General features: G+C 41.2%; 1 protein-coding gene across 2 annotated transcripts in view; it reads left to right on the top strand.

The window, feature by feature from the left end:
- ASCC3 (activating signal cointegrator 1 complex subunit 3) overlaps window positions 1-13,966 on the top strand; it is an 806,286-nt gene that overhangs the window by 649,295 nt on the left and 143,025 nt on the right. For both annotated transcript variants that reach the window (XM_075597525.1, XM_075597526.1), the window contains 2 exons: window positions 6,815-6,926; window positions 9,742-9,876. In XM_075597525.1, the coding sequence (XP_075453640.1) occupies window positions 6,815-6,926; window positions 9,742-9,876 (247 nt within the window). The remainder of the gene's footprint in view (window positions 1-6,814; window positions 6,927-9,741; window positions 9,877-13,966) is intronic.

The following is a 13,966-nucleotide window of genomic DNA, read 5'->3' as shown; positions in this document are numbered from 1 at the left end:
TAATCGAATTACGGGGCTGCCTCCATGGAGATTAATACATTTCTAAAACTTGTCCTCAGAACTTGGTTTTAAAACGTTGTTGTTGAACTTTGAATACTATGAATACTATTATGAAGCGTTATAAGCCTGCTAGCCACATCAAGGCATGACCATTAGCAGGTCCTAACACTATGTCTTGATGTGGCTAGCAGGCTTATAACGCGTTGGCCAAAGGGTTTAACTAAATTACCCTTTTTCAAGAGATATATAGGTATTTCACTGTGTATTTTTGTCATATTGGATACAACTTCAATTGACACTTAATATATATATATATATATATATATATATATATATATATATAAAATAATATATATATGGTAATGTTTAGGGTTCCTTAGAGCTTGCTGGGTATCGGTGTGTTTATTGCCGTTTTTAAGGCCATTTTCCTCTGCACCATTGCCTCTAATAGTCTGTAAATAATTCTAACTACACATTATTCTGCCTTTCCTCCATCCAATATAACCTACTATTGAACTAGGCCTGCCTGCTGATGTACTTGTCAAATATATCTTTTTATTTTGCTTTCACATATGGATGTGATACTTGAACCCTAAATATGAAGATAATTCAGAAGCTTCAGACAGTTCAAAGAAGTATGGATAGATGTATTCTGGGTATTACCCAAAGGGACAAGGAAAAGATTGAATGGGTTTGAGCGCAAACAAAAGTCTGTGACATCATCACAAAGGGGAAGAGTGGGCTAGACATATCACAAGAAGAAATGACAATTGTTGGACAAAGATGGTACTCGACTGGATTCCAAGGGAAATTAAAGGACCAAGATAACGACCGAAAGTAAGATGGGAGGATGAAATCAGAAAAAAATTGGAGCCACGTGGAGAAGAGAGACTTGCAACTGCAGTGTCTGGAAGATCATTGGGTAGGCCTTCATCCAGCAGTGGATTGACGAGGGCTGAAAATAACGATGATAAAATATATATATATTTTTTTTTTTATTATTATTATTATTTAAATGGGACTGAAGCTTTAAGCTGAATATCACATTTCACGATTTCTTTCTCTTCCAAATTGCAACATGTACCCTTGTGATGGAGATGACAATAAGAATATAATTCTGTGCCGCTTTTGAGATTGTTTATATTTATATACTTTTGTAAATTTTTATGATACCGAGGGGCTCGTTATTCCTTTTTCCCATTGGACTACTAATAGAAGTTTGACTGTCTAGCCCATGTGCTAGATGCTGTTAGTATAAAACTGCCTTTGACTTTCACACCTCTCAGGAGACGAGTAATTGTTGTGTTCAAACAGCCTGTAATTGTGATCCCGCTGGCTTTCTCAGTACGCTTCTGGCTATTAGAATCATTAAACAACTCAGCACCTGTTAACAGCATTGTAAATATTCAACCCGGCTTGTATGCTGGTTGAGACCAATATAGAGAAGGCTCGCAGAGCCCAGCTTCATAAATTAGAGCCTCTGACAAGTCAATTATTGTGAAACTGGGTTTCACTGTGAATTAAATGAAATAACATGCTGATAAAAATGGTAGGCTGTCTGTTTACAGCAAGGACAAAATAATGACTGGATGATTCAATGCAGAGAGCATGAATCTGCATTGTGCTCATTCTTTAGCTGTAATTAAACAGTTTCACAATTTTTAACTTTTTCCAAAAGTTTAGATCAAATGCTGTTACTGTTATGGCCCAAAAAGAATTCCTGTTTACACTTCCCTGCTTCCTCAGGGGTAAGGAATAGTCCATATTGCTATTAAACTAGATACTGTATATGTAGGCTCTTATGCTATCTATGTAAACCCAGTGTGGTCAATCTTATTGATACTTGACTAAACCCCCAGATTTCAAGATCTCCCATCACAGTCCTGGGGTATTGAATACTGTTGAAAAAACTCTTTAAGCAGTAATGTAGGGTAAGAAAAATGTGCAAAAAATGTAAGACCTACTAAAATTATATACTGTATAAAAGTGTACGACAACAATAATGCACAGCTGTCCTCTGTAGATTGTCGCCTGTATTTGTGTGCAGTTTTTTTGTTTTGTTTTTTAAACAAGCATTATGGCAGTCGGTGTACCACGGTGATGTACATATAATGTGACAGGCATAATGAATCTTTACCTGAAGATATTATAATGTAATATAAGATGCCTGAAGCCCAGGGATATAAAGTGATTTGAATAAGGACTTAAAGAACTGACCCTGAAATTCAGACTGGGCTCAGCCACTTGAAAGTCAATGTTCTTACTACTAACTTACTACCAATCCATACTTTTTGTTTGGTTTGTATTCAAGAAAAGGGAATGCAAAACTTAAGCCAAACTTGACAGTTTGTAGAGAAATTTGTGTAGTCTAAATCTCCTGGCAAAAGATCCCGATATGGCAGACTTTATTGCTCCGTTTAAATGGGTGCTAGAGCAGCTTCTACATCTGTACATTATCATAATTATTATTGTAGCAGGGTACCCTCCCATGCCTTTTCCTTGACAGTGATCCCGTCGCGTGGGAGGGTTTAGTGAGCTTTGTCGGCCATGTTGTGGTTGGCGCGGCCACATACATATGGACTGTGTGTAAGGCAGCGGCTATCTTGAGGTTGGCGCTGCAGGAAGGGGAGGTCCTGTCGTTAAGGATCTCCTCTGCGGACTGGAGACAGCGAAGGGAGAGGTAGTGTCCGGGGAACTAGTCAAGCCCCCCTGGACTGGGCCAGACCCGTTCCCCGTAGGCCCCAGGTAGTTCCCCGACATGGTAGTGGATGTATTGCAGGGTAGACCAATAGTAAGGGAATTGCCCCTTAGATACGGACGACTCAGTAGAGCAGATGGCACCGCAGCGGAGGATTGCCCAGGCCTGGCGGAATCGATCGCACTGTGCTACCGGATGTAAGGCGAGAAGGGAATTGTGTTGGAGACCCTGCATCATGGGACCATGCTTGCCGCCTATCTACAAACCCCCTGGTGAGTGGCCAGGAATGTACCACCATGTGCACCAACACCACACCGAGAGGATAGCGCTGCCCTCACATACATCTGGGTGGGACTATTTGGCCGAATCATTGGGTTTTAGGTGCTCAGGGCACCCTCAGTACTTTGGGGGGCGGTGGAGGGGGGGAGGGGCGGCAGTTACTGTGATTGTTTGTATACTGTATTGCTGAGACTATGGGACCATAGTATATAGGTTGTATATACTTTGTTGTGATTGTGGTTATTGGAGGTATACCAACTAGGTATACCGGTTCCCGTGAGGGTCTATCCCGCCAATGCGGGGATCCTCACGGATGGAGGCGCTGCACCAGGCTCCCCAAGCACGGAGGCTTAAGCCTCTTGTAAGCCTAACAGGTAGCACCATAACAGCCGTAACACGCATATCTCCCTGAGGAGGAGGGAAGGGGTGTTACATTATTATTAGTTGTTAATGCCAATTACGGAAGATGAGCCATAGTATATGGTACTGGGTACTGTCTTCAGTTTCTCCTCTGTAACTAATCACTTTTCGCAAATTTCTATATGCCATTTCTTTATATAAGTACCTTACCCAACACACTGATGTTTTCTGTATTTGGATAGTTACTTTTGATACACAGATGTATTATTCATTTTTGTTCTTAATCTTAAAACCTTCTGGATAATCAATACCATGGCCCTTGTTCTGTAAACTGTGATACGGCACAATCGCATGGAAAGCCTGATTGAAGACAATGGGTCTTTGTGTGATTGATGCCATGACAGTTTCTGGAATATGAGCCCATGTGTCTATTGTTGATGAAGGTATAATGTGTGATAGTGCCACTGGGGGTTATTATAGAGATGAAAACATTGTTCAGACATGTAATGATTACCTGAAAAAAAAAAAAAAGGAGACAAAAACATAGACAATGCAAAAGTAGCAATTCATTTAAAAATGTATGTAAAATGAGCGTGTGGAAAATTGTATTTAGCAGTACAGTATGTGCTTCAGCTTTGGAGCAGTAAGTGAATCATTTAAAATAAATCTCATAATAACTTTTAAAAAATATACATAAAATTGACGCTTCTTCCCCTTATTTGTAAGGTGCTGTGTTATCAAGTTTGTTCTCTTATTCAGTGGTGTGTGGCTGTCTTTTTTTTTTTTTTGCAGATTCTTTGAAAAATATTGCAAATACAAAAAATATATAACCCTGCTTTTCACCATTATCTCCTAGCATACAATGCTTCCACTGCAGCCAGGGATTCTGGGTAATGACATGCAAATGAGCACACAGGGTCACCTTTTGCTTCTGATCTGTTTTAACATGGACACCTATAAGTTTATGCTTACTGTATTACACAGCTTGTGAAAAATATAACGTTTCCTTTTATTTACCTTCTGCATATTAAATAACAAAGACATATCCCAAACTACACACAAAAGCAGGTATTTTAGAAACGGAAATATAATTTGTTTATGCTTCTTTAAGTGGGTTATTGAAGAACAAAACAAGAACGTGTGTCATCCTGTAACATTCTAGTCAGCTCGTGCATATAAACTCGTTCTGTTCCAGGGATCACAGATATTTCTCCTATTTTTTGTTGTTGTTTTTTTAACATACATATTAACTTTCTCAAGAACGTGCAAGGTGGGTATATTCCTGTATGTTAAAGAGTGGAATACATTTGTATGGTAATTTTTAGTGTTCACAAAAAGATGGCGCTGGACATTAAATTATTACTGATTTACTTTAGGACATTTTACTTTTAAATGAATCTGTGGTAGTATTTTTAGTTGGTTCAATAATCAAAAAAGTATTAATACTCAATAAAAAAATAGTGTAATTGGTATTATACATGCCATAATGTCAATGTTTCAGTTCAACAATAAGGGTTTTATTTAATTTATTTATGGAGTACTGACACATTTTTGAGTTCTTGAACGGTTTCGTGGTGGAAATCCAGTTAGACTTCTCAGTAGTATAAGCATACTCATTTCACATTTATTTTTTATTTTATTTTTATAAAATTGTGATGTTTTAATTGGTTTTGTGCAGTTCTCAAAAGCCTTAACTGGATAAAATGTCGCCGTTTTTACTCTCAAACTATAACTGTTCATTTCTACACAGAGAACATGTCCTAATAATTACAGTACTCTTGCATAGTGCATGGTTTGAGATTCTGGGAAATAGGGGCTGCAATGCGTAGTCTAATTTTGATTGCATTGCTCAAACATATTAACAAATACATTTTCATAGTTCTGTGTGCCGGTTTTGCCTTTCTGTTTTGATCCTCGGAATCCATTTCTGTGCTTTTCTTATCTCTGATTTGGGCATTGATTTTTTTCCTGCAGTTTCACTATCACAATGTAGAGGCCTATTTCGGTCCTCATTCGGTATCCATAGTGGAACCAGACATTAGATTTGATAAATCTATAAAACATAAGGTTGGAGGTTATAAACCATACTAAAATAATTAATTATTAAGAAATCTTTGGTAATATTAGATATTTGCATACTATGTACATTTATACACCTATAGTAGCAGATGGTCCAGCAATATTTTAACTTGGATGTAAAGGGGAGAAGAGAAAGAGGGCGGTAGTTATAGAGGGAGGTTGGGTCAAGAGAGGGTTTCTGTGGAGCGGACGGATGTGATGAATGCATGCTTAAAAGAAGATAGGAATGTGCCGGAAATGGGAGAGAGATTAAAAAGGTGAGTTAGGGTGGGGCTTTGTGCACCAGAGAGGAGACTCGTTGTAGAGATGAACAGGTTAACTCCAGAAGAAGCTGTCACACACAGTGAAACGTATGCATGTCCGCCCGGCGCAATTCTGTCCAGTGGTTTTCATCTCACAACGGTCGCCAGCTGCTGCTCGTTAGTAGATCTTTCCTGTGGCAGCTACTTTCGATCACTTTAGAAAGCTGTACCTGTATAGCTTATCCGGTTCTAGTAATAGCTACAAAGATTTTTTTTTAGTCCATTACCCATAGGGCATCCCTGTACCCACTCCCATCCCACTACACCCCCTCCCCCCCCCCCCTTTACTGCAGGGCTCTAGCGCTAGTGAATTCTATAGACAGCTGACTTATAACAGGACATCTCCATGCGCAGAGAGTTAAACTAAAGTACTTTACACTGCTTCACCCTGCAGCTGCGCTAACATAAGGCAGTTAACTGTACTTACCCTATAAGAGAGACACTAGGGGTACTGATAATTCAATCATATTCTTCTGATCAGTGGTTCAGGTCTGATTGAACCCTTGGGGTGATTTACTGTCCACTTCTGCCTTACTTGTTAAAGAGTAAATACTAAGTACTATATACAAGACAATACCATCATTAAATTTACCTCTCCATTGGGAGATTGCTCTGTGTCCCAACACACTGTCTATAATGTTGTGCCCTGATTAAAACGCATCATAGCTACCTAACTAGGGCTCTTTAAAGTGTGCATCTACATTGTTGCTATTTACAGCCATACATATCTAAGGACATTCTAATGCAGATTATTACCTCTTCCACTGAGCCCACATTAACAGGCTTCATACTAATATAGGAGTAGGTTAAGGACAGAAACACTGAGAGAAAGGGGCAAAATATTGACAGTGTGGACTTTGAAGGACGAGGAAAAGGGGGATATGATTTGAAATGTGTAGCATCGGGGAAATAGTATGCCTACTCCCCAACACTGTCTAGTCCTTGGTCTGGGGGTGTGGATAAGGGAACTTTAATAGATCATAACAATGTTTTTTATATATAGCACTGATTAACAGCAATTTAAACATTGATGTATTTTTTGTTAAATGTTCAGTGCTCTTGTTTAATAGATTTGTTCTTTCTTTGGTTTCTCTAGTTACTATAACTTGGAAGATGTTGGACATGAAACTATGAACAAGTTCCTTTCCAATCGTGTGGAGACGTCGCTCATTGATCTAGAATGCTCGTACTGCATAGAAATAGCAGAGGTATGGTACTTCACACATTCAAGTGTAATTCACACACTTAATCTTGTTTATTTTTATTTCCTTACTTAAAAGGAAAGCGGCATGTCTCTTGTCCGATTTCTTTCGTTTTTGTTGTTGTAATAAATGCAGCCGTTCCTTGCCTTTTAGACAATGCAATTATCTAAGCTGTCGATGGATCCTTTCTCCAGTGATCGATCAGTGGAGATCCTGCTTCTCAGGGCATGCAATATGATTGCCTTATTCAAAGGAGGAAGTGGTGTAGCTTCCTAAATCGTTGCAATAGCAACCCAAGGAAGCTTAATACCTTCTTTTTTTTTTAACCATATATATTGACATTACGTTAATTTACAAGTAGGTTTTAATATGAGAAATTCCACAGCTGCCTAAATAGCTAGTATTAAATTAGCAGGAGCACAGTCCAAGGGCCGCATCAAGGCCTTTCCCCGCAAGCCATGAGCTAATGAGCCCTGGTGTACATTACAATGCAATATAGTGTAAAGAAGATAGGAGAACCATGGTACCTTACAACAACCTGTTCTTACAGTTTTACTCCACTTATTTATTTGCCATATTACAAAAGGGTTGGAAGGGAAAATATGTTTCTGTATACATGATACAAACCTTTTCCATAGAGTTGATAGAATCTAGAGGAGCTTGATAAATGTTGGAGAGCTCAGTGCTGAAAAGAACAAAATATTGGTTTGCATTGGGGGAAAGTTTTAGCAATCACAGACAAAGAAAGAAATAGTGATGCCACTTCTCAGATCACTGACAGCACATAATATGTGTTCTGTGTATTGTCCGTTTCTGGTGTCCACATCAACAAAAGGATATTGATGTTCCGAAGACTGGCAACAAATATTGTATGATGCAGGAATTCCATACAAAATCTCATTAGGAGAAACTTGAAGACCTTACTTACACTGTACACTAGTAAAGAGAGAGGTGGTGTAGGATAGATTGATCAAGACTTTCAAATGGCTCATAGGTTTAAATAAGATATAAGCATTCTGTATCATAAAATACCAGATCAGTCATTCTTCAAAACTAGTAAGATACAGCCATTCAGCAGAAACGGGAAGAGAGCACAAGCATACAATTGGGCCAGGTGTATGTTGTGTAATAAAAACAAGAAGAAAAACAGCGCACAACGCAATAATGAAGTATGTATAAAAAGTGTCAAAACATTTATAGGGTAATAAATCTGCGTACATCAAAGAATTAAAAACAAGCATTCCGTGTAACAAGACACGGGTTACCAATTGCTGTATCAGGATTCGGTAGGATCGCTCACTCTTGGTCTCCGTGAAGGTAAAGTAAAGTCCCTCTTTACAGTAGGTGTGGGTGCACAGTCTCTAGGTATATAAGCATGGATGTCCTTTCTTCCTTCTCCAGTTCAGCAGCCTGGTCGACAAAAACAGCAGCCCCCAGAGCGGGCCTTAGGAGATGACGTCACCGGGATCGATGTGCTGGGCAACAGCATACACCAACCACCAACTGAGTACTCTCGGCACAGTGAGCATGGGCAACAGGTCACTGATCTCACCACAGTCACGCTGTATAAGTGGCATAACGCCACGAAACGCGTTGGATTATTCTGTACTAAAGCTGAATCCTAAATGTTTAAATCCTGATTATCTGGGCACCACTGAGGCGGGGTACACGTAGTGTATTTTTAAATACCATATCCCCTACGCTTCCGGCAATTCGATCGCCATACAGTGTGACTGTGGTGAGTTCAGTGACCTGAAGGGGACATCCGTGCTTATAAACTTAGAGACTGTGTACCCACACCTAAAGAGATCGATACCACTCTAAAGAGGGACTTTACTTTACCTTCACGGAGACCAAGAAGTTACCCATCTACCCGACGTGCATCCCATGGTTCTAGAGGCCGGAGACCGCGACAGTGGGGACGTGGAGTGAGCGATTCTACCGAATCCTGATACAGCAATTGGTAACCCGTGTCTTGTTACACGGAATGCTTGTTTTTAATTCTTTGATGTATGCAGATTTATTACCCTATAAAAGTTTTGACACTTTTTATACATACTTCACTATTGCGTTGTGCGCTGTTTTTCTTCTTGTTTTTTCTGTACTATAGGGGTGTTGAGCCACCCTGATACTGACAGCAGCAGACGCCAGCATTTGCTTCTGACAATACACAAGGTTGTATATGATTTTCACACTATGGTGATCAATATCACAGAGGGTTAATAATTAATACGGATTTATTTTGGATGGTTTATTGGTTGTGCATGTCACAAATATTTTTTCTTCTCGTACGTTGTGTAATGTCATGTAAACTACCTTACTATTTCAATTAGTAGTTCATAATAAGAACTCTACCCTGCTTGACGAACATTACCTGCATTACCCAATGTTAAACATGACTAAACATATTCTGTTCTGAAAGTCTCTTCTTTATAAAAACAAAGTCTCAAAATATTTGGGACTCTCCAATATTTACGCGTGTTAACTTCCCACATTTTTCTGATGCTTAGTGGAATCACTACAATAGCTTATCGGCTCTGGTATTGGTTATTTCTGCAAAAACAAATTCCTACGGTTTGAGGGTTGAAACAAATAAGCTTTTGAATGTTAAAATAAGCCAGAGGTATAACTTGGCACCCTGTGGCATGTTCCGTTTGATGAACAGAGATTCTCTTCTCATACATGAGAAAGTGTTTTTATCCATCATGAAATTTACCGTCCGTTGTGCAATTTTGAAATGTAAATATTGAGTATTGGCTTTCACAGCCCACATAAGAAATATATTGTAGTTTTTACTCTCTCTTTTTTTTTTCCCCCTCAGGATAACCGTAGTATAAAACCACAAACATACGGCCGCATTTCCTCCTATTATTATCTAAAACACCAAACGGTTCGGATGTTTAAGGATCGCATGAAGCCTGATTGTAGTGTGGAAGACCTGCTTTCAGTACTGACAGTAAGTGGATACTTATTTATGTTAGTGTATCATATTATTGTATTACATCCTCTTGAGTCAACATCTCGTTGCGAATCATCCCTATCCCATTACTCTTCTTAAAGCTCCAGCGTCTTTAGCTGTTGTGTTTACTTTTATTTTGAATTATGTTCAGAAGAGAGCATTTACTGCAGTGTTTGACACGACTATTAATGCTAAATGGTGCAATCCGTTGTATCGCTTGAAGTTGGATTAGAATTCCTGCATGAAAAGATTTGTATTTTTTTCCTGATGTATTCTCCCAAGTAACTCATGTCAGATTTATTTGCGATTATGGCTTTATCATGCTGGGGAAATGAAGAATGTTTTCTAGTTATTTAACATAGCTATTAAAGGGGGGTGGGGGGAGGGGGAGAACGTGGTATGCTAATTTGCAGCAAATAAAAACTGTATGAGGAGAATGTTACCTTTTTGTATTCCGAGATGCATAATACGGTAATTTGAAAACTGTTTCAGCTTGTGTAATATGTGCTATGGAACATGTGAAAGAATAGATGTATCATGTTTTCAAATACAGTTAACTCTGCCCTAATTAGATGAGTCTTAGTAAAGCATGAATTTAAAAGGTAAAAGCAAACTACAGACTTGTCACTTCATTGGTGAGGAACCTCTTAACGCTGAAGGGTACTTCCATGCAGATGTTAATTTAGTTCTAATTAGTAATTACGTTGATTTTCTGGCTTCCCTATTAAAGCTGTAGTTTTTGTCTGTGCAGGAAAGATTCAGCATTTTAGCACACATATTTGCCAAGTTGATTTCTTTCCTGAACATTGGGAATTAATGAGACTCCTAATTGCGGCAATTGCTTTACACCTCCATTGTTAACCAGTGACATTGCATCTGTCTTGTATTGATGCCCTCCTCCCTATTATGGAAGCATTTAGCAGTTTTGGCAACAGGGAATAACATGGCATGTGGTAAGTAGTTTAATTAGATATAAGTGAAATTGCCAAGGGAAAAGATTGAAAAAATTGATATGGTTCCTCTTAACGGATAGACACCAAAAAGTTAACATTTATTGTAGAAAAAGTACGTTTGCACTGTAAATAATGATTGCAGTATTAAGTAGTAGAGAGCATATGTAGGTATACCTCAACTTTGAATCTGTTTTAACCCATTATAAAGGAAGACATTCCGAACCTTATCACTTATGCTGACCTGCAGGCTATTCCATGTGTTCCGACACCATTACAAGGGACATAGCAAAGCTGGATAAACCTTATACAGTATATACATTTTGTGCACATAAAAACAATTGCCAGCTTTGTTTCTACCAGTTATGTGGAAAGGAAATTATAGTTATATCCATGCTATGTATGTGTTACATATTTTCTTTTAATTTTTAATTTGAACAGCACAACAATTAGCTGGCATTACAAAAAATGGCTATATGCCGGTTTCCTACATTTTTATATTTCATAAACTAAGGATGTTTTTTTGTGCGCGGGCGGGTCTATTTTTAAAATATAGCTTGTTTTTGCCATCATTTTTTTTTTTTTTTAAATCCATTTCTTTAACTTTTTTTTTTTGCATTCTTATTTCAATAGCATTTGCTTGGAGGTAGGTACATGATAGAAAAGATTTTCATATTACTTTTTTTTTTATTTTTTAGAAATATAGTTTTTCTGTAAAAATGGGAACCTCCTGCCAATGTAATAATGTATCTAGGATTTCATACAACACAAATTCTATTTTGCACGTCTTCTGTGTGTTACTTTTCATAAACATGTGCATTATCTTTTTTCACTTTTCTATGTTTGTCTGCATTGAAGTACTGTTTGGCAACTTTATGGTATAGTATGTTAGACTTGTGTACTATATAATGTAACAATGCAAATAGTCTTTTCAGATCAAATAGCAATGATTAGGGTTGGGAGATAACAAAAACTCCTATGATAACGATATCAATAAATGGATCGAGATAATGATATTTATAGTCTGAAAATGTTCTAGTAAATCTAATTAAAATGTATTATCAAAAGAAAGAAATGTTCTTAAGAATTGTTGCAAAATATGTTTTATGTATTTTTAATATTTAAAAAATATGTGTTTTAAATGGAGGGAATATCTAAGGCTGCGGCCACGCTGCCGCTGAGCGCGCTCATGCTTGAGAGCAGTGACGTCACCACCTCTCCAAGCATGAGGGCTTGGCTGTCCTTCACAAATTCGAGAGCAGGAGCGAAGGGGCGTGGTGTTTAAGGGCGGGAGCATGTCATTGGCTGGATTGGGGCTGTGTGTCTCTGTGTGTCTCTGTGTGTGTGTGTGTCCCTCCATTCTCTCCTTCTCCCCTCTCCCTCCTTCCCCCCCTTCCCTCCATTCTCTCCCTCTTCCCTCCCTCTTCCCTCCATTCTCTCCCTCCCCCTTCCCTCCATTCTCTCCCTCCCCCTTCCCTCCATTCTCTCCCTCCCCCTTCCCTCCATTCTCACCATCCCCCCTTCCCTCCATTCTCTCCCTCCCCCCCTTACCTCCATTCTCTCCCCCCCTTACCTCCATTCTTTCCCTCCCCCCCTTACCTCCATTCTCTCCCACCCACCTTACCTCCATTCTCACTCCCCACCCTTCCCTCCATTCTCAATCACCCCCTTCCCTCCATTCTCACTCCCCCCTTCCCACCTCTATCCCCCTTCCCACCTCTATCCCCCCACCCACCTCTATCCCCCCATTCCACTTCTCTCCCCCCCCACCCCACCTCTCTCTCCCCCCATCCCACCCCTCTCCCCCCTTCCCACCACTCTCCCCCCATCCCACCACTCTCCCCCCATCCCACCACTCTCCCCCCATCCCACCACTCTCCCCCCCTTCCCACCACTCTCCCCCCCTTCCCACCACTCCCCCCCCCCTTCCCACCACTCCCCCCCCTTCCCACCACTCTCCCCCTTCCCACCACTCTCCCCCCCCCCCTTCCTTCCATTTTTTCACCGCTCATCCGATACTGTCTCTCTCTCTCCATTCTGTGTCTGTGTCTCTCTCTCTCCATTCTGTGTCTGTCTCTCTCTCCACATTCGTTTTTGCCTCTCTCCCCATTGGTTATTGAAGGGTCATGTGACCCTACTCAGTGCTTGGAAATCACATTTCCCTGACTCTCCAAACGCTGAGCTTTGGAGAGCGTACATGCACGTGCGCGCGAGTGTGGCCGTACATATAGAGTTTCATTGAAAGGCAAGCGCCAAGCACGGCTGCAGCTTAAGGCCTCGGTCCCGCTGCGCTCGGTGGCGCGGGCGGCCACATGCGAGTTCCCCACCAGCAGGGGAATCCTGCGGAGCCGGTCCCGGTCCCCCCTGGCTGCACAGCTTACTACACGCTGTGGCGCGTCAGCCGCTATGGGATACAAGAGAATGGTGTTCCCTAGCGTTGACGCGTCACGTGGTGTGGCTGTGAGCCAATGGGGAGGGGAGGCTTCGGGGAGCGAGGAGGAGTGTGGAGTGACAGCAGCGTGAGTGCCTGTCTGTGTGTGTGTATGTGTGTGTATGTGTGTGCCTGAGTGCGTGTGCGTGCCTGTCTGTGTGTGTGTATGTGTGTGCCTGAGTGCGTGAGTGCCTGCCTCTGTCTGTGTGTGTGTGTGTGTGTTGCTTTACTTACCCGAGCCGTGGAGGGAGGGGGGGAGAGTAGCGGGTCCCTCCGCTCAAGCCACAAACCTCCCTCCCGCCCACCTTCCGCTCCGGCTCCCGCTCCCTACAGACCGCATATCGCGGTCTGTTTATGTCAGCGCCCCGCCTGTCTGCAGTGCGGGCGCGCTGACTCTGGGAGCGGGGCCTTAGCCTAAGGCTGGGGCCAAGGGGCCGCAGACCGTGCGGAGGTGTCCGCACGCTGAGCGATCAGATTGCCTTAAGGCAGTGATCGCATCCATGCAGGGCGGAAGGGGGCACCATGGCCCCAGCCTAAGGCTGCGATTATGCAGCCGAAACTGCAGGGCATGCGTCTACAGGCTGAACTCTGTTTTCTGATTGGACGGCCGCGTCGCGTGACGCGGCAGTCACAACCCGAAAACACATTTTGAAAACGCTACAACTGTCTCCCGCTTTGCAGTAGCAAGCGGGGAGACAGTCGCATT

This window comes from Ascaphus truei, chromosome 4, assembly GCF_040206685.1.
Source record: "Ascaphus truei isolate aAscTru1 chromosome 4, aAscTru1.hap1, whole genome shotgun sequence".
Classification (NCBI taxonomy): Eukaryota; Metazoa; Chordata; class Amphibia; order Anura; family Ascaphidae; genus Ascaphus; species Ascaphus truei.
The sequence above is the reverse complement of the archived record's forward strand: the minus strand, read 5'-3'. Positions and strand labels throughout refer to the sequence as shown.